This window comes from Plecotus auritus (assembly GCF_963455305.1).
Source record: "Plecotus auritus genome assembly, chromosome: 8".
Classification (NCBI taxonomy): Eukaryota; Metazoa; Chordata; class Mammalia; order Chiroptera; family Vespertilionidae; genus Plecotus; species Plecotus auritus.
This window is the reverse complement of record NC_137782.1, coordinates 97,455,835-97,473,182: the sequence shown is the minus strand read 5'-3', so window position 1 is coordinate 97,473,182 and position 17,348 is coordinate 97,455,835. Positions and strand designations below refer to the sequence as shown.

The 17,348-nt window shown below is 57.4% G+C and overlaps 1 protein-coding gene across 5 annotated transcripts in view; it reads left to right on the top strand.

Moving 5' to 3' along the window:
- Window positions 1-17,348, top strand: part of LAMA5 (laminin subunit alpha 5) — a 49,763-nt gene that overhangs the window by 12,308 nt on the left and 20,107 nt on the right. For 4 of the 5 annotated variants that reach the window (XR_013961426.1, XM_080684370.1, XM_080684368.1 and 1 more), the window contains exons 3-26: window positions 1,854-1,971; window positions 2,211-2,329; window positions 2,409-2,579; window positions 2,729-2,826; window positions 5,953-6,068; window positions 6,466-6,584; window positions 6,704-6,794; window positions 7,020-7,154; window positions 7,261-7,320; window positions 12,940-13,080; window positions 13,157-13,294; window positions 13,380-13,514; window positions 13,608-13,742; window positions 13,821-13,958; window positions 14,431-14,483; window positions 14,698-14,803; window positions 14,937-14,989; window positions 15,083-15,188; window positions 15,613-15,712; window positions 15,868-16,024; window positions 16,154-16,292; window positions 16,503-16,645; window positions 16,721-16,827; window positions 16,921-17,074. Coding sequence is in view for 4 of the 5 variants with exons in the window: in XM_080684370.1 (XP_080540496.1) it covers window positions 1,854-1,971; window positions 2,211-2,329; window positions 2,409-2,579; window positions 2,729-2,826; window positions 5,953-6,068; window positions 6,466-6,584; window positions 6,704-6,794; window positions 7,020-7,154; window positions 7,261-7,320; window positions 12,940-13,080; window positions 13,157-13,294; window positions 13,380-13,514; window positions 13,608-13,742; window positions 13,821-13,958; window positions 14,431-14,483; window positions 14,698-14,803; window positions 14,937-14,989; window positions 15,083-15,188; window positions 15,613-15,712; window positions 15,868-16,024; window positions 16,154-16,292; window positions 16,503-16,645; window positions 16,721-16,827; window positions 16,921-17,074 (2,832 nt within the window). In the remaining variant the exon portion in view is untranslated. The remainder of the gene's footprint in view (window positions 1-1,853; window positions 1,972-2,210; window positions 2,330-2,408; window positions 2,580-2,728; window positions 2,827-5,952; window positions 6,069-6,465; window positions 6,585-6,703; window positions 6,795-7,019; window positions 7,155-7,260; window positions 7,321-12,939; window positions 13,081-13,156; window positions 13,295-13,379; window positions 13,515-13,607; window positions 13,743-13,820; window positions 13,959-14,430; window positions 14,484-14,697; window positions 14,804-14,936; window positions 14,990-15,082; window positions 15,189-15,612; window positions 15,713-15,867; window positions 16,025-16,153; window positions 16,293-16,502; window positions 16,646-16,720; window positions 16,828-16,920; window positions 17,075-17,348) is intronic. The other variant, XM_080684369.1, reaches the window with a different exon arrangement.

Sequence of the window (17,348 nt, the reverse complement as noted above, 5' to 3'; positions counted from 1 at the left end):
GCCTCACTCAGGGAAAGGCGGGGGTGGGCCCCATGGCTGGGTGGGAGCCTTCAATCTCCTGGGGGGCCTTGGGTGACTCACACACATCCAGGTCCCCTGGGGCTCCCTGGAATGCCTGAGGGTTGGCCAAGGTGCTGGCTGGGTGCAGGGTCTGTCTGCTGGGGTGCATCCTCCCCCACCCAGTGGGGAGGGAAGATGACCTCAGAGCCTGAACATGGGTGAATAGGCTCCCCCCTCCCCTGCCCAGAAAGGCCCCTGTCTTGACGGGGGGCCGTCCCTGAGACCAGGCCTTCCGGGAGGGCCGCCTCAGCACAGGCGTGGCTCCGGGCCTGGGACCCTGCCCCCGCTGGCATTCTTAGCAGCCTGTGCCTCCTAAGTGCTGGGCCTTGAGGGGTCACCGTCCCTCCATGGGTCACCATGGCAGCCTTGGGCAGCCCTGGAGGGGACCCCTGCTCTGCCTCAACTGGTTCCGGGTGGATCCAGACCAGTGGACGCCCAAAGGGGACCTGCTCCTCTGGGCTGGGCAGGGCCCTCGGAGGGAGCATGACATCACCCTAGGGGTCTGTGGACAGCTCAGAGCCCACAGGCGGTGCCCCTGTGAGCAGCCCTGGTGTGGGGTGCGGGGGGAGGCACTCATCACATGTGGCATGTTGACCAGCGTGTCCAAGCCCTATTTCTGGGCCTCCCACTCCTGAGCGCAGACTGGGGGTACTTGTGTCCCCCCACTACCCTGTATGGAGCCCTTGGAACCCACACACCACCAAGTTCAGCATGTACAATGTCTATCGGTTTTGATGTTCCCTTAGCATTGGGGCCGAGGAGAGGGGCTCGCTTGTCCTCAGAGCTGCCTGGGAACCACCGTCCTTCCCTGTGGGAGACCGAGCCTGGGGTGGGCGCTCCCAGGGGGCTGTGGGGACAGAGGTGTGAGGGTGGAGCCTGCTCACGCACCCACCTCGGGGTCTGGGTGGCCCCGCCTCGCCATTGAAGCCTCAGGCTGAGCAGGTGCTTTTGAGCCCTTGATGCTCCCAGGGGTGCCAGGGACCTTTCCTGGGGGCTGGGGACTGGGGTCGAGGGTTCCAGGTGCCGATGTGATGTGGGCCTCCACCCTGTGCGTCATTCTGGGGAACTGGATGAGGGGTGTCTTTGGCAGTGAGAACCAGCTCCCCATGTTCCAGTCTTCCCCCCTGGGACCTGTCACAACAGAGGCGCTGGGTCCAGCTGAGTCTGCCCCTGCCTGGGGGGGATGGGGTTTCAGTGCCTGGGGGCTGTCAGAGAGTGAAGGGGCGGGTTCAGGTTGGTTCTGAGAGTGATGGGATGTGACCAGGCAAGACTAGGACAGGCGCCCTGTCTCCAGAGGGGGTGTCACCTGCTAGCTGCGCGATGAGGCCAGGCTTGAAGGGGCAGGCAGCGTGCCTGGCCACTGCCCGTTGGAGCTGTGTGACGGGTCGAGGGGAGGGTGAGCTCCTGTCTTCTCCGTGCCCAGCCCCTTGGTAGGGTCTGTGGATAGGCTGCCCCCCAAGTCTTAGCCTCAGAGCCCTAGGACCAGTGTGGCTGTTGGGCTCCCGGGGCAGGGATGGGGAGGCAGGCAGGTCTGGGCCCTGAGCCACCGTACCCCCAGATCCAGGTGGGGAGACCTTAGGAATGGCAGTGTCCCCGGTGTAGGCCTCAGCGGCCACAGGTGGTCATCGAGCCCAGGGGCTCCTCTGAGTGGCTGGCCCTCTCCCCTGGGTGTGTCTGGCCCTCATAGGAAAACGCACAGATGTCCACTGTGGGAGAAGGGAGCCCACACCATCCCTCCCCACCAGCCCCCCAGGCGAGAGGAGTGCCTCGGGCATCACCCCCTCCCCCCGCAGGTGTTCCACGTGGCCTACGTGCTCGTCAAGTTTGCCAACTCCCCGCGACCGGACCTCTGGGTGCTGGAGCGCTCTGTGGACTTCGGCCACACCTACCAGCCTTGGCAGTTCTTCGCCTGTGAGTCTCCTGGAGCCCGGGGCTGGCAGGCATGTCCCGGGCGGCTGTTCTTGCCCTGCTCTGTCACACCCAGCTTCTGTGTGGGTCAAGACTGTTGGGGGCACACCCCAAAGGCAGGTGGGGCTGAGTGGCTCCCTTCCCTGACGTGAGACCAGGCCACAAAGCGCTGGGAAGTTCAGGCACACAGAGCGAGGCCACTTTCCTGGCCCTGTACCCTCACCTCCCTCCCAATTCCGCAGCCTCCAGGAGGGACTGCCTGGAGCGATTCGGGGTGCCGAGGCTGGAGCGCATCACACAGGATGATGATGTCATCTGCAGCACAGAGTACTCCCGGATCGTGCCCCTGGAGAATGGCGAGGTGGGCCAGGTGGCTGCAGCGGGGCCCCGCGGTGTGGTGGTGGCAGTCAGGTGCTGGCCTGACTCCATCCTGTCTGCAGGTTGTAGTGTCCCTGGTGAACGGGCGTCCGGGGGCCATGAACTTCTCCTACTCGCCATTGCTGCGTGACTTCACCAAAGCCACCAACATCCGCCTGCGCTTCCTGCGCACGAACACACTGCTGGGCCACCTCATGGGCAAGGCACTGCGGGACCCCACCGTCACCCGCCGGGTGAGCACGCCAACCAGGCGGGCCACATAGGGGGTCCAGGTCACGTGGGGGGGCCTGGGTCACATGGGCAGGTCTGAGCCATATGGGGGGGTCCTGGTGGATGGGCCGGGCTGGTGTGGGGGCCACGACACTCACAGCCAAGTGTGCAGTATTATTACAGCATCAAGGACATCAGCATTGGCGGGCGCTGCGTCTGCCACGGCCACGCGGATGTGTGTGACCCCACAGACCCCGCAGACCCCTTCAGGTGAGATCTTTGGCTCCCTGCCCATCCCCTTCATCCCCTGCCAACCTGGGGGAGGAGGCCTGGTTCCACTGCCCGCCATGTCCCTGGCCCCTATGAGGTGCACTGGCCGCCACACTGTGGCGTCTTTCCCATGTGCACAGCGAGGCGGAGGGGCAGTGCCCTGGGCCTTGCTGCCAGTGAAGGTGAAGTTCTTGTCCAGACCCTGAGCCTAGGACCTGACGGACAGGAGTCACCAAGGGAGGCGTCAGCCTGCGGCTGCACATTTCCTGTCTTCTGCCTACCCCACAAATACACTCCCTGCCGCCCCTCACCCTCACCTTCACCTCCCACCACAGGCAGTGCCCAAGGCACTGGATGGGGAGCTGAGGGCACCGAGCCCTCACAGGCGCGCGCACAGTGCAGGCAGCAGCCCTGGACCTGAGTCAGCCAGTAAGGCAGGGCCCAGGCATCTGCGTCTTTAACAAGCAGCCAGTAGGTGTGTGCCCTGTACCTTCCTTGCCTCAAAATCATGCAGCCCACACACATGCTCTTGTATTTGGGGTCTTCTCTGTGCCTTCTGCTGGGGTTTTATTGCTTTGTCTATACTCCAGTTTATAGGGAGACAGGTGAAGCCCAGACAGCATAGAGGCGAACCCCAAACCAGTCCTTTGCCACCAATGGGTCTGAAAGAGGGAGGGCACAGGCAGGCCCTTGGGACCCACCTGCTGTCCACACTCCGTGCCGCCCTGGGCTCAGGTTCCTGCCTGCCAGCCATGCTCAGGCACAGCAATGGCTCTGAGAAACTTAGTGCTAAGTAGGGACTTGTGCGGGCTGGGCGGGGAGCACGCCAGGCAGCCAAATTGTTCTCGGGAGAGAGGCAGGTCTGCCCTTGCCCACTGAGCGGCACCAGCACCCGCCCTGACTCACCCACATGGCACGTGGGCATGGACGAGCTCAGCGCCCAGCAGGGCACAGGGCTGCACAGCGTCCCCAGGCCCAGGCACCGGCACCCAGCACACCCCAGTGTCTCCACTCCCCCTCCCTAGGTGGGAAGGTCGTGGTGGTTGCTGTCAGTGTCTGGCTGCTATTACGAAACACCACAGATCATGCTTCACTTCTCACAGTTTTGGGGGCTGCTGGGGGCCACTTCCTGGGTCCCAGCGGTGTCCTCTCACTACATCTGCACATGGTGGGCAGAAGGGACAGGGGACTCTCCAGGGTGCTTTTATAAGGACACTAGTCCCTTTAATGAAGGCTCCACCCCATGACCTAATCACCCCCATAGACCCCCAAGCCGTCACTGGGAGTCGGTTTCACATGTGAGTTGTGGGGGACACAGTCGGTCTGTGGCGGCTGGTGAGTCTTTCCCAGTTCTGTTTGTCGTTGCCTCAATGGCTGTTTTGCCCTCACTCGTGGGTGAGACTTGAGCTGACTATAAAATTCTGGCTGAAGGTCATGTCTCTCAACACTTGGTCTCTTGGCATCTCTGGATGCTTGGGAGAGTCCCCCATCCTGCGCACTGTTGCCTGGGCATCTTCCAGAAGTTTCTGTGATCTTCTTGGTGCTCTGCTGGTCCACTCTGTGGTGTTAAGGGGTGGACATGTTTTCTCTGCCTCGGGACTCATGCTTTTTTTTTTTTTTAAATGTGTTGTAGTAGTTTTTATTGATTTTTTTTTTTTTTTTTTTTTAGAGCGAGGAAGGGAGAGAGAGAGAAACATCGATCGGCTGCCTCCTGCACATGCCCCAACCGGGGATCAAACCTACAACCTGGCATGTGCCTTGACCAGGAATCAAATCTGCCACCCTTTGGTGCACAGGATGATGTTCCCACCAATCGAGCCACGGGGCCAGGACAGGACTCGGGCCTTTTGAATCTGAGAATAAGACTCTTCATTAACCAAGGCCATTCTTGGCTGTCACTCTGCCTGCTGGGCTCCTCACCTGCCCCTTTCTCCTTCTGGAATTCGGGTCCTGGTTTCCTTCCGTCTCGGGACGTCTGGCTCCCCCACCTGTCTCCAAGCTGCCTTCCGGATGCTGCTTCTGCTCAGTCTCCTCGGCTGCGTCTGACCTGCTGCGCAGCCCACCCATTAAGTCCTAAATGTAGTGATTTTGTTTTTTGTTTATAGGAATTCTGACTGGTTCTTTTGTCACATCCACCTATTTTTCTTTTCTTTTTACTTTAATTTTTCCACCTATCTTTCATGAATTTAGCTTCCTTAGATCACAGTCTTTAAGCGTCCTTGTTTCACGGTGTCTGCCAATGGCTCCGTGAGGTCCCTGGGTCAGGCCCTGTGTCTGTGCGGTGGCGGCCTGCTCCTCTGCTACTCCTGCTGCCCTGGATCGGGAAGAAGCCTCCAGAGTGGCTTTGTGAGGGCTTTTGCCAAACATGCTGGGTATCACCAACCTGGCACAGCTACGTGAATTCCCTAGCTTCGGGGTGCCCTGCCCATGTCGATCATTGGAAAGTCTGACAGCAGCTGCAGCCTGTGGTTGCCTACCTGCCGCAGGTTGTCCTGCCCTCCTCTCCCACGCAGGCCCTCCAGGCGTCCCTGGACTCCGAGGGACAGCAGTGCTGACTCCCAAGGCCCTGCGGACCCTCATGGGGACAGGGCTAGGGTGGTGGGATTGGAGCTCTGGGTCGTGCACAGAACTGGCCCAGGACCCAGAAACACACAGCTCAGATGGGGCCCACTCTGGCCCCATCTTGGTGGACAGATGGCCTGGGCCGGGTGGGGCTCTGGCATGAGTGTCTGTGCAGGAGGTGGCCAAAACCTCAGTTCCCAGCTGCGGCCAGCTGTCCCCTGCCACTGAGCCAACAGGAGCGGCTCTCTAGGACAGCAGACAGGGTTCCAGCCCTCCCACGGGTGTCCACCCCCGGCTGGAAGAGGGAGCAGTGCTTGGCCACCTGCCTCTGGGGAGTGCCCTGGACTCATGTGCTCCTGACTGAGCTCAGGGCTGCCTGCTGAGCAAGACCTGAGCTTCAGGTCCTGGCCTGGTGGGGATGGTATAGCTCCAGGGCCCAGTGCTCCAGGGTGACCACTTAATATTCTGCGCATAGCTCACCCACCCGCACAGCCCCTGTGCCTCGGCTTCCTCCTGCCCTCTTCTTCTGCGGGGTCTGAGCCTGCTGTGCTATGTGTCCCACAGGCTGAAGTGCGCCTGCCAGCACAACACGTGTGGGGGCTCCTGTGAGCGCTGCTGCCCTGGCTTCAATCAGCAGCAGTGGAAGCCGGCCACACCTGAGAGTGCCAACGAGTGTCAGTGTGAGTGCCCCCACGTGCACACATGCTTTTGCACAAGCTCATACATGCACAGGTCTCATGCACACTTACACACTGGCAGTGCTCACTCCTGCACACATGCACACACAGTGCCCATGGATACACTCTCACGCACACATGCCCACACATGATACATGCATGAGCACATACATGTTCACGCTTGTGTACAGTACACACATGGACACAGGTGCTCGTGCAGACACACCACACTCACATGCACGTTCAGTTCACAGCTAAGCTTGCACACTGACAGTGCATATGCACATGTGTGTGTTTGGCCACATCTGAGGTTGTCTGGTTTGTGGGATGTAGCCTGGGGGTCCCCCCAGGTGGGGTCCTGGGGGCCTGCAGACATCTGGGTGTCTGCCCTTCCCTCCAGCCTGCAACTGCCATGGCCACGCGGACGACTGCTACTACGACCCTGAGGTGGACAGGAACAATGCCAGCCAGAACCAGGACAGCGTCTACCTAGGAGGGGGTGTGTGCATCGCCTGCCAGGTGGGCGGGGCTCCAAGGAGACAGCGGCACTTGCGGGGTGGGTGGGGCCAAGGTGCTGCTGGATGGGACACCCTGGACTCAGTGGCCCTCCACCCCCTCCCCCCCCGCGCCACCCCCAGCATCACACCACCGGCATCAACTGTGAACACTGCCTGCCTGGCTTTTATCGTGACCCCGACCAGCCCCTGGACTCGCCCCACACCTGCCGTCGTGAGTGGGGTCAACCTGGCTGGGGTGTCCTGGGGACGGGTGGCTGGGAGCAGGGTCTGCCCAGACCGGTATCCCAGGGTCCCTGGCCCCCTGCCTCCCCGGGTCCCTCCCACCGCTCCAGGAGGCTGGCCACAGCTCTCCTCCCACTGTCCAGATTGAGGAGACTGCCCGTCCTGGGCCTGAGAGTCCTGGGCTTGGGTCTCACGACTCGCGGCCCCCACCCAGGTTGCAACTGCGAGTCAAATTTCACAGACGGGACGTGTGAGGACCTGACCGGCCGCTGCTACTGCCGGCCCAACTTCACGGGGGAGCGGTGCGAGGCGTGTGCTGCGGGCCTCACGGGCTTCCCACACTGCTACCGTGAGGGTGCTGGCCAGGGGGTCGGGCCCTGGGGGAACCCTCTGGTCCTGCCTCCTCCCTTCCATGTGCTGAGCCAGCCTGGCTGACATGCGTGTTTCCTCCCCAGCCGTGTCCTCTTCCCGCAACTCCTCCGTGGCACAGGTGCAGCAGGCTGGACAGATCGTGAGTAAGTGTCCCTGAGGTCCTGCTCTGCCTGGGTTCCCCTGGAGCAGGGGGCAGGAGGGCCCGATGGAGGCCCCGCAGAGAGGTGGGATATTCACTTTAGTCACATTCGTTTGGGTTCTTTTCATTTTTTGCGAACAATACATATTCATGCTAGAAAATGGTCAAAAATCTTAAGTAAGCTTACTGTCAAAGGAGACACTCCCGCGTTGCAGCCCCGCCAACACCCCCACCCCGCTTCGCGCCGCCAGAACCTCTGTGGACATGCACACTGGCATCCACACACACAATGTGTGCTCTGCCGACTGTTTCAGAATTGCATTTCCCACCCACCGCCACCCTGCAAGCATGTCACTCCTCGTCCTGGGTCACACAGAACAATGTAGCATTTATTCAACCAACTCCCAGGTGCTGGGATTTAGGCTCTTTCCAGTTGTCTTTTTTTAAATAATGTTCCGATAAACATCCTTGCAGCTCAAGCTTCCCATAACTCCTCAGTTCTTCTGTAGGAAGGGTTCCCAAAGAGGGTTCTGCCCGGCTCAGCAGGCAGCCGGGGGCACTCGGGCTGGGCGCCAGCTTGTTCTCCGGGTGAAACATCTGCCAGCGTCAGGCGCCAGGCGTTGGCACACGCATTAAATCAAGTCACTGCTTTGGGACACAGCAAGGTTTGTTACCGACAGCCTGGTCCTCGCCCACGGGCGACCCTTCTCCTCGTGAGCATCTCTGGAATTGGGACCCATCTTTCAGTTGACGCACGCCACAGTCTAATCTGCTGGCACCTTCCTTTTGTAGCTGCGGCTGTTGTGAGTAAGGCTGCAGGATCGCTGGGGCACAGGCAGCTTTTCCAGTTAGTGTTTTCATTTTCTTTGGATAAATAACCCGACGTGGGATCACTGGGTCAAATGGGAGTTCCATTTTTAATATTCTGAGGAACCTCCACACTGTCCTCCACAGTGGCTGCGCCAGTCTGCATTCCCTCCAGCAGTGCCCAGGGTTCCCTTTCCTCCATGTCCTCGCAGGCACTGGTTGTTTGTTGATTTGTTGACGGTAGCCATTCTGGCCGGTGTGAGGTGATACCTCATTATGGTTTTGATGTGCATCTCTCAGATGATTAGTGATGTTGAGCATGTTTTCATATGTCTCTTGGCCTTCTGTATGTCCTCTTTGGAGTAGTGTCTATTTAGGTCCTTTGCCCATTGGATTATTTGGGTGTGTGTTTTTAAATCTTCATCTGAGGATATTTTTCATATATATATATATATATATATATATATAATTTTTGTTAGAGGGGGGAGGGAGAAATATCAATGTGAGAGAGAAACATTGATCAGTTGCCTCCTGTACGTCCTGTACGTGCCCCACCCAGGATTGAACCTACAGCCTTTTGGTGTACAGGATGATGCTCCAATCAACCGAGCCACCTGGCCAGGGCTGTTTGGGTTTTTTATTTTTATATTGAACTAGATGCCCGGTGCACGAAATTCATGCACAGGGGCGGGGGGATGGATGTCCCTCAGCCCAGCCTGCACCCTCTCCAATCTGGGACCCCTCGAGGGATGTCTGACTGCCTGTTTAGGCCTGATCCCGGTAGGATTGGGCATAAACGGGCAGTCGGACAACCCTCTCACAATCCAGGACTGCTGGCTCCCAACTGCTCGCCTGCCTGCCTTCCTGATTGCCCCTAACCGCTTCTGCCTGCCAGCCTGATCACCCCCTAACCACTCCCCTGCCAGCCTGATTGATGCCTAACTGCTCCCCTGCCAGCCTGTTTGCCCCTAACTGCCCTCCCCTGCAGGCCTGGTCACCCCTAACAGCCCTCCCCTGCAGGCCTGGTCACCCCTAACTGCCCTCCCCTGCAGGCCTGGACCCCCCCCCAACTGCCCTCCCCTGCAGGCCTGGACCCCCCCCAACTGCTCTCCCCTGCAGGCACGGTTGCCCCCAACTTCCCTCCTCTGCTGGTCTGATCACCCCTAACTTCCCTCCCCAGCAGGCTTGATTGCCACCAACTGCCCTCCCCTGCTGGCCTGATTACCCACAACTGCCCTTCCTTCAGGCCTGGTCCCTCCCAACTGCCCTCCCCTGCTGGCCATCTTGTGGCAGCCATCTTGTGTCCACATGGGGGCGGCATCTTGTGTGTTGGAGTGATGGTCAATTTGTATATTACTCTTTTATTAGATAGGATTGTATGAGTTTTGGGTTTTTTTTTTAAATACATATTTTTATTGATTTCAGAGAGAAAGGGAGAGGGAGGGATTGAAACATCAATGATGAGAGAGAATCATCGATTGGCTGCCTCCTGCACGCCCCCTACTGGGATCGAGTCCACAACCCGAGCATGTGCCCTTGACCGGAATCAAACCTGGGACCCTTCAGTCCTCAGGCCGATGCTCTATCCACTGAGCCAAAACGGCCAGGGCTATGAGTTTTCAATATATTTTGGATATTAGCCCCTTATCAAATGTATCGTTTGCAAATATCTTCAATTCAGTAGGTTCCCACCCAAGCTGTATTGCACTTTTAATCTGTGGATTATATAATGAATTTTATTAACATGGTCTCGCCATTGAACATAGATGCTTTCATTAGTGAGACTGGTTCAAAGGTTTCTTGTTAGTTTGTGCCATCTTGCTTTGGTTTGTAAGTCACCTTGTAAAATACTTGGAAAGGGGTTCACAGGTATGTACCCTTGACTGAGAATCGAACCTGTGACTTTTGATTGTCTATTTTTATTCTTTCTTTTTGTCTCTTCCTTCATTTGACCTAACAGAAATGCACTGAATTTATTGGTGTTTTCTAAGGATAGCCCAAGGTTATAGGACAAGATTGCTTGGGTTTCTCTGACTCATGTGGGGCAGAGATTTTGTTTCCTTATATAGAAATTTTGGAACTAAAGTCTTTAATGCCTTCTCTATCCTTTCTTGTGGTTTATTATTGTTTTTGATAGCTTCTTGAATTATTTCTTTTCAATTTTTCTTAGTTGTCAATTCAAAGGTTTAAAGCAGCAGTTCTTATGCAGGGGTGATTTTGATCCATAGGAAAACATCTAAAATGTCTTTTTGGTTGTTGTAACTGGGGGTGCTGTTGGCATCCAGTGGGTGGAGGGAGGCTAGGGTGTACAACATATCATACCAGCCAGTGTGGTTCAGTGGTTGAGCGTCAACCTATGAACCAGGAGTTCACGGTTTGATTCCTGATCAGGGCACATGCCTCGGTTGCAGGTTCGATCCCCAGAGTGGGGTGTGCAGGAGGCAGCCAATCAATGATTCTCTCTCATCATTAATGTTTCTAGCGCTCTCTCCTTCTCCCTTCCTCTCTGATATTTAAAAGAAAATAAGAAGAGTACATCTTTACAAAAAACAACATACAGTGCACAGTACGGCCCCACCCCTATGATAGTTGTCCAGCACAGAATGTCAGTGGTACTGAGGTTGATAAACCTGGGCAAAAGCTATCAGTTTGCCTCAGAGTATAACTTTGGCTAGGTGTATCGCATAAAGTTGATTGTTGTGTTCTCACTATTGCTTTTTTCTACATAGTCGGTCATTTGTTTTTATTTGCTTTTGACCAGAGTTTTTTAGAAGCATGTTTGTCACTCTTGGTGGTTTGATTTTCTTTCTGCTCTTTTAAAAAAAAAAATCTCTTTATTGATTTCAGAGAGGAAGGGAAAGGGAGAGGGAGATAGAAACATCAATGATGAAAGAGAATCATCGATCAGCTGCCTCCTGCACACCCCCACACTGGGGATCAAGCCTGCAACCCCGTCATGTGCCCCAACCAACCAAACCACGACCTCCTGGTTTATAGATCGACACTCAGTCACTGAGCCACACTGGCCAGGCGCTGCCCTTTCTTTGTCAGTTCAGTTCTCGTTTTGCTACATCATAGTCAGATTCAGCAGCCGGACGATTTCTGCTTTTTGTGTTTTGAATTTGGTATTTTGTTTTCCACCCTTTTGGGTTGTTCCATGAACACGTGGCAGGAGCATGTGTTCTCTGTTGGATACAGATCTCTGTGTGTGCACCTGTTCCAGCAGGCGTGTTAATTATGCTATTAAATCCACTCTGTCTGAGCGTGGTTTTTGCCACATTCTGGGAACAGCCTATTCAGTCTGTCTCTATAGGAGTCTGGTTTTGCCAAACTCTCGAAATGTTGGTAGTTTATTTAGCTTTCTGCACCTTAAGACCATGTTTATTCTGCTCTTAGAGGCTTGGGTTTGCTGCCTCTCTTGTGGTGGGGGGACACAAGTCCATTTTCTCAGCACACATTCCTTTTGTCCCCATTAATGCTCGTGGCCTTGGATTTGCGTCCCTATCTCCACGCTCACCTTCTCTATACCTGCACTGAATGCTCTGCATCATCAGCTTTGTTTCCTGTTGAGTAGTTCGAGGTGCGTCCTTTCAGGAGGACATGACCGAATTGTCCTTTTAGAGTCAAACTGAGGCCTTTGGGTTTTGTCTCAGTTGGGAGTTGGCCTGGTACAGGGATGGTGGCATTTCTCCCTTTTGGCTTAATTTTCCCTCTCTTGCCTTTTGCTGGTTGAGCAACCAAACATGTTTTGGTTTTGGTTGGTTGGTTTGTATTTTCTTCTCTGAGGGTTTATAAATTCTGGCCCATGGTCACCCTTATAGTTTGGACAAATATCGAGCTGTTTTTCTCTCTCAGTAACAAAATCTAAATTGTAGTTATGGCCCTCTTTTTATGCACAAGTTAAGACTTGAACACATTTTTTTCTCCTTTCTTCCTGCCCCCAGTGTTGCTCAGTGATCAGCCTACACCAAAGGGTCACGGGTTTGATTCCTGGCCAAGGGCACATACCTGGGTTGCAGGTTTGATCCCCAGCTCCAATCAGGAGGCAACCAATCTATGTGTCTACAGCAGTGTTTCTCTCTCTCTCCCTTCCACTCTCTAAAAATCAATGGAAAAAATATCCTCTGGTGAGGATTAATAACAACAAAAACGACTAGAATTTTCTCTTGCCGTGTTATGATTCTGAGTTTAAATTTTTTGTGGTTGTGTGAACGCCCATGGTTGACTTGGTATCTACATCACAAATGACTACGAGTCCACGTATGTGTAGTCGCCCTCATTTCATCACTCACCACTGTTTTCCCTGGAATGTCAACTTCCCCTTTTGGGGATTTTTATTGTCATTTATTTGTGTGATTTAAAATTTAAAAATATATTTTTTTCAATTACAATTTTCATACAATATTATGTTAGTGTTGGATGTCCAACATAGTAGTTAGTTGTTTATACATCTTACGAAGTGATCTCCCGTAAGCCCAGTGCCCACCTGCCTTTGTCTTTTCGTTTATATGTGTGCAGCGTAAGAATGTATGGATATGCCCTGGTTGGTTTGGCTCAGTGGATGGAGCGTTGGTCTGCGGACCGAAGGGTCCCAGGTTCAATTCCGGTCAGGGTTGCGGGCTCAGTCCAACGTGCAGGAGGCAGCCAGTCGATTCACTCTCATCATTGATGTTTCTGTCTCTCTCTTCCTCTCTGAAATCAATAAAGATAAAAAAATAAAAGAATGTACGGATATGGGTTTGTGGAGAAGGGAGGTTTCCTGCGGAGAGAGCTGGTCGGCAGGGCATTCTGAGGCTTCCCTCCTGCCCCTACCCAGGCTGCGACTGCAATGCTGGTGGGACGCATGACAATGCCTGCCAGAAGGACCCGCAGTTGGGACGCTGCCTATGCAAACCCAACTTCCAGGGCATCTACTGCGAGTTCTGTGCCCCAGGGTTCTTCGGCCAGGACTGCCACCGTGAGTCCAGCCCCATTCCCGTCCCCACCCCATCCCCACATAGACCCTGGACCAAGTGTGGCCACCCCTCCTGCAGCGTGCCAGTGTTCCAGCCCCGGAGTGGTGGACGGTGACTGTGACCGTGACTCGGGCCAGTGCATGTGCCGGGAAGGCTTCCAGGGGGCCACGTGTGACCGCTGTGCCCCTGGCTACTTCCACTTCCCCCTCTGCCAGTGTGAGCAAGGCCTCCCCAGTGGGCATGGTGGGCCTGGGGTCTTGTCTGCCCTGCTCAGCACCCTGTGCCCCTCTCCGCCCCGCAGTGTGTGGCTGCAGCACCACGGGGACCCTGCCCGAGGGCTGCGACGAGGCTGGCCACTGCCTGTGCCGGCCCAAGTTCAGTGGCCCTCACTGTGACCGCTGTCGCCCCAGCCACCATGGCTACCCTGACTGCCGAGGTGAGCAGAGGGCCGGGGCTGGGCAGAAGCCTGGAGGTGGGGTATAGGAGGGCCACTGCCGGTGCCCATGGCCTGCCCCTGTGTCTCTTGCAGCTTGCGACTGCGACCCCCAGGGGGCCCTGGATCAGCTCTGCAGTGTAGGCGGGGTGTGTCGCTGCCGCCCTGGCTACGCAGGCACCACTTGCCGGGAGTGCAGCCCTGGTTTCCACGGCTTCCCCGCCTGTGCCCGTGAGTGTCCTTGCAGGAGGCTGGGAGGGATGCGCATCCCACTGCATGCCCAAGCCCACACCCTCCGTCCTTCCCCAGCCTGCTACTGCTCTGCCCACGGCTCCCTGGATGCAGCCTGTGACCCCCGCAGCGGGCAGTGCAGCTGCCGGCCCCAAGTGACAGGGCTGCGGTGTGACACGTGTGTGCCCGGCACCTACAACTTCCCCTACTGTGAAGGTGAGGCTGGTGCCATGTGCGAGTCAGGCTCACACACTGCACACATCATGTGCTGGGCATTCCTGCCACTGTCTGTGTGCTCTGTGCCCATGCATGTGTCCATGTGGTTATTCTCGCATGCGTCCATGTGAGGTTCATATGCTGTGGGTGTGTATCCATGATCCTCATTAGTGTCCATGCACATCTCCGTGTGTTTGTTCCTGGATGTGTGTTCATGTGTTGTGGTTGTGTCCATATGCTGTGCATGTGTGCATATGTGTTCACATGTGTGTTCACATGTGTGTTCACATGTGTGTTCATGTGCTGGGGCGGGGAAAGGGCACATGCCCTTGTGGTGTGGGGCCCAGAACATGGAAGTGCACATCTTCATGCCTGTTTACACATGTGGGAGCTGTGGGGCCTGGCCAGGCCTGGGGAATTCTTTGCCATTAGAGTCAGTGACTAAGGACTGACCGTGCGGGTGTCTCCACAGCTGGCTCCTGCCACCCTGCTGGCCTGGCCCCAGCCGATCGTGTCCTTCCTGAGGTGAGCCCAGTCAGCCCTTGATGGGGCTGAGGCCAATGCTTCCCTTGCGAATTGGTCACTTGGGAAATCTCATGGCTCATTTGTTCCCCTGGCGGGTCCTCCGTCCCCACTCTGGGGGATGCCAGAGATGGTGCAGGGCCAGGGCTTCAGGGCTGAAATTTTGTAGATAGGAGGGGAGGGGCCCACTCTGACCCTCAGTCTCAACCTCTCCCAGGCACAGGCCCTATGTACATGCCGGGCACATGTGGAGGGGCCAAGCTGTGATCGCTGTAAACCTGGGTTCTGGGGGCTGAGTTCCAGCAACCCTGAGGGCTGCACCCGTGAGTCTGCCCAGAGTGGATGCTGGGGTTGGGGAAGAACCCTGGAGGGACAGGGAGGTGAAGGTTGGCCTCACAGAGTCCAGGCCCTCCTGCTCCCTCCCCCACTGTCAGGCCTGCTCTTTCCCTCCCCCAGGCTGCAGCTGCGACCCCAGGGGCACACTGGGTGGAGCTGCCGAGTGCCAGCTGGTGAGTCTGAGGGCCAAGGTGCTGGGGGATCTAGAGGCAGGTACGTTGGGACACCCTTCCCTGCCTAGTCCCACCTTCGCCCTTGCCCCGCAGGGCAATGGCCAGTGCTTCTGCAAGCCCCATGTGTGCGGCCAGACCTGCGCAGTGTGCAAGGACGGCTTCTTTGGGCTGGGCCAGGCCGGCTACTTCGGCTGCCACAGTGAGTGCCCTCCTATTGGGCCCTCAGACCACGTCTGGGAGGGCTGAGGCCTGGGGAGACAGATGAGTCAAGAGCCAGGTGGGGTCTGGGCATGGGGAGGCCCTGATGTTGGACTGGGACTCACTGAGCTGTTCCTGATGCCTGGCCAGGTCCAAGCTGGGCATGGGAGAGGGCTCTGCCCTCAGGCCCCTTCCCTCCAATCCTGCACCCCCAACAGACATCACCAATCATTCCTAGCCCCCTTACTCCTGGGCCTGGACTCAGAACCTCCCTTGTGCCGAGTCCCGGTTGGCTTCTCAGCCCCTGTTTCTCCTGACAAGGTGGATGGAGCCCCAGGGCCTATCTCCTGAGCCAGGCTGTGGGAGGAGCACTAAGGCAGGTGAGGGCCAGGCAGCACTGACCTCACCCCCTCCCTCCTGTACAGGCTGCCGGTGTGATGTTGGCGGTGCGCTGGGCCAGGGCTGTGAACCAAGAACGGGTGCCTGCCGGTGCCGCCCCAACACGCATGGCCCCACCTGCAGCGAGTGGGTACCCCATTCCAATTGGTTGGGGGGAAGAAGCCTATGGGAGGTAGCTGGTCCTCTGGGTTTGTCCCTGGGGACCCTGGGGGGCTGTACCGACCAGAGCCTGCCCCACCCAAACAGCCTGCAGGCTGCTCTGACACCCGTGTTGTGGCCAGGCCAGCGCCGGACCACTACCTCCCTGACCTGCACCACCTGCGCCTGGAGCTGGAGGAGGCAGCCACGCCCGAGGGCCACGCTGTGCGCTTTGGCTTCAACCCCCTTGAGTTTGAGAACTTTAGTTGGAGGGGCTACGCGCAAATGGCACCCATCCAGGTGGGTGTGGGCTGCCCTTTCCCAGGGTGCAGCTTAAAGTGTCCAGTGGGGTGGGCAGGCCTCTGAGGCCACAGGACCCAGCTGTGAATGGCCAGGAAAGGGTGACCCCGATTTACCATGTCCCCCCAGCCCAGGATTGTGGCCAGGCTGAACGTGACCTCCCCTGACCTCTTCTGGCTCGTATTCCGATATGTCAACCGTGGGCCCTTGAGTGTGAGCGGCCGGGTCTCTGTGCAGGAGGAGGGCAAGTTTGCCACCTGTGCCAACTGTGAGTGCATCGGGGGCCACTCCCACGCCCTCTCCCCTCCCCACCTTATCCCAAACCCCTGCATCCACTCACACCTCCACCCCCGCAGCCCCAGCCCCAACGGGCCCATGCACAGGAGGGAAAGCTGCCTGCCCTGCTGGCCCTGGGGCATGTGGCCTGGGGTGGTCTGTCGTGGGTTGTGTCCATTCTTCCTGCCCGTCCCCACCCCAGGCACGGAGCAGAGCCAGCTTGTGGCCTTCCCGCCCAGCACTGAGCCCACCTTCGTCACCGTGCCCCAGAGAGGCTTTGGGGAGCCCTTCGTGTTGAACCCTGGCACCTGGGCTCTGCTCGTGGAGGCTGAAGGGGTGCTCCTGGTGAGGCGGGTCTGAGAAGGGCAGCGGGGGCTGAGTGGGTGGGCCGCAGCACTGACTCCCCCCTCCCACCTGCAGGACTACGTGGTGCTGCTGCCCAGCGCCTACTACGAAGCGGCCCTGCTGCAGCTGTGGGTGACCGAGGCCTGCACGTTCTGGCCAGACGCCCAGCGTTCTGGGGAGAAGTGAGGGCTGGCCTGGCAAGGGGTGGGGGCCTGACCATCACTGCACTCAGGACTCTGGCCCCATGCTGACCGAAGACTGTGTCCCCCACACAGCTGCCTACTCTACACCCACCTGCCCCTGGATGGCTTCCCCTCGGCTCCTGGGCTCGAGGCCTTGTGTCTGCGTGACAACAGCCTCCCCCGGCCCTGCCCCCGGAAGCAGCTCAGCCCCTCGCACCCAATGCTGGTCGTCTGCCAGGGCAATGACGTGCGTGTCCCTGGGACCCCAGGGTGTGGCAGGCGGGGCCAAGACCTGCGAGGAAGGGTACCCTTGGCCTGGGAGACGGGGTCCATGTTGCAGTGAGAGGACACGGGTGCAGGACACCCTCAGGGCCTCATCTGTATTGAGCCCCAGCCCTTTTGCTCATTGTGAGGGCGTGGCAGTTGGTTTGTTCAGTCTCAAGGCTCAGGCTAGACCTCTGAGCTCTGTGCTCAGCAGAGATGAGGCCAGGGGGCCGGGGAGGCCAGAGTGAACAGAGGGC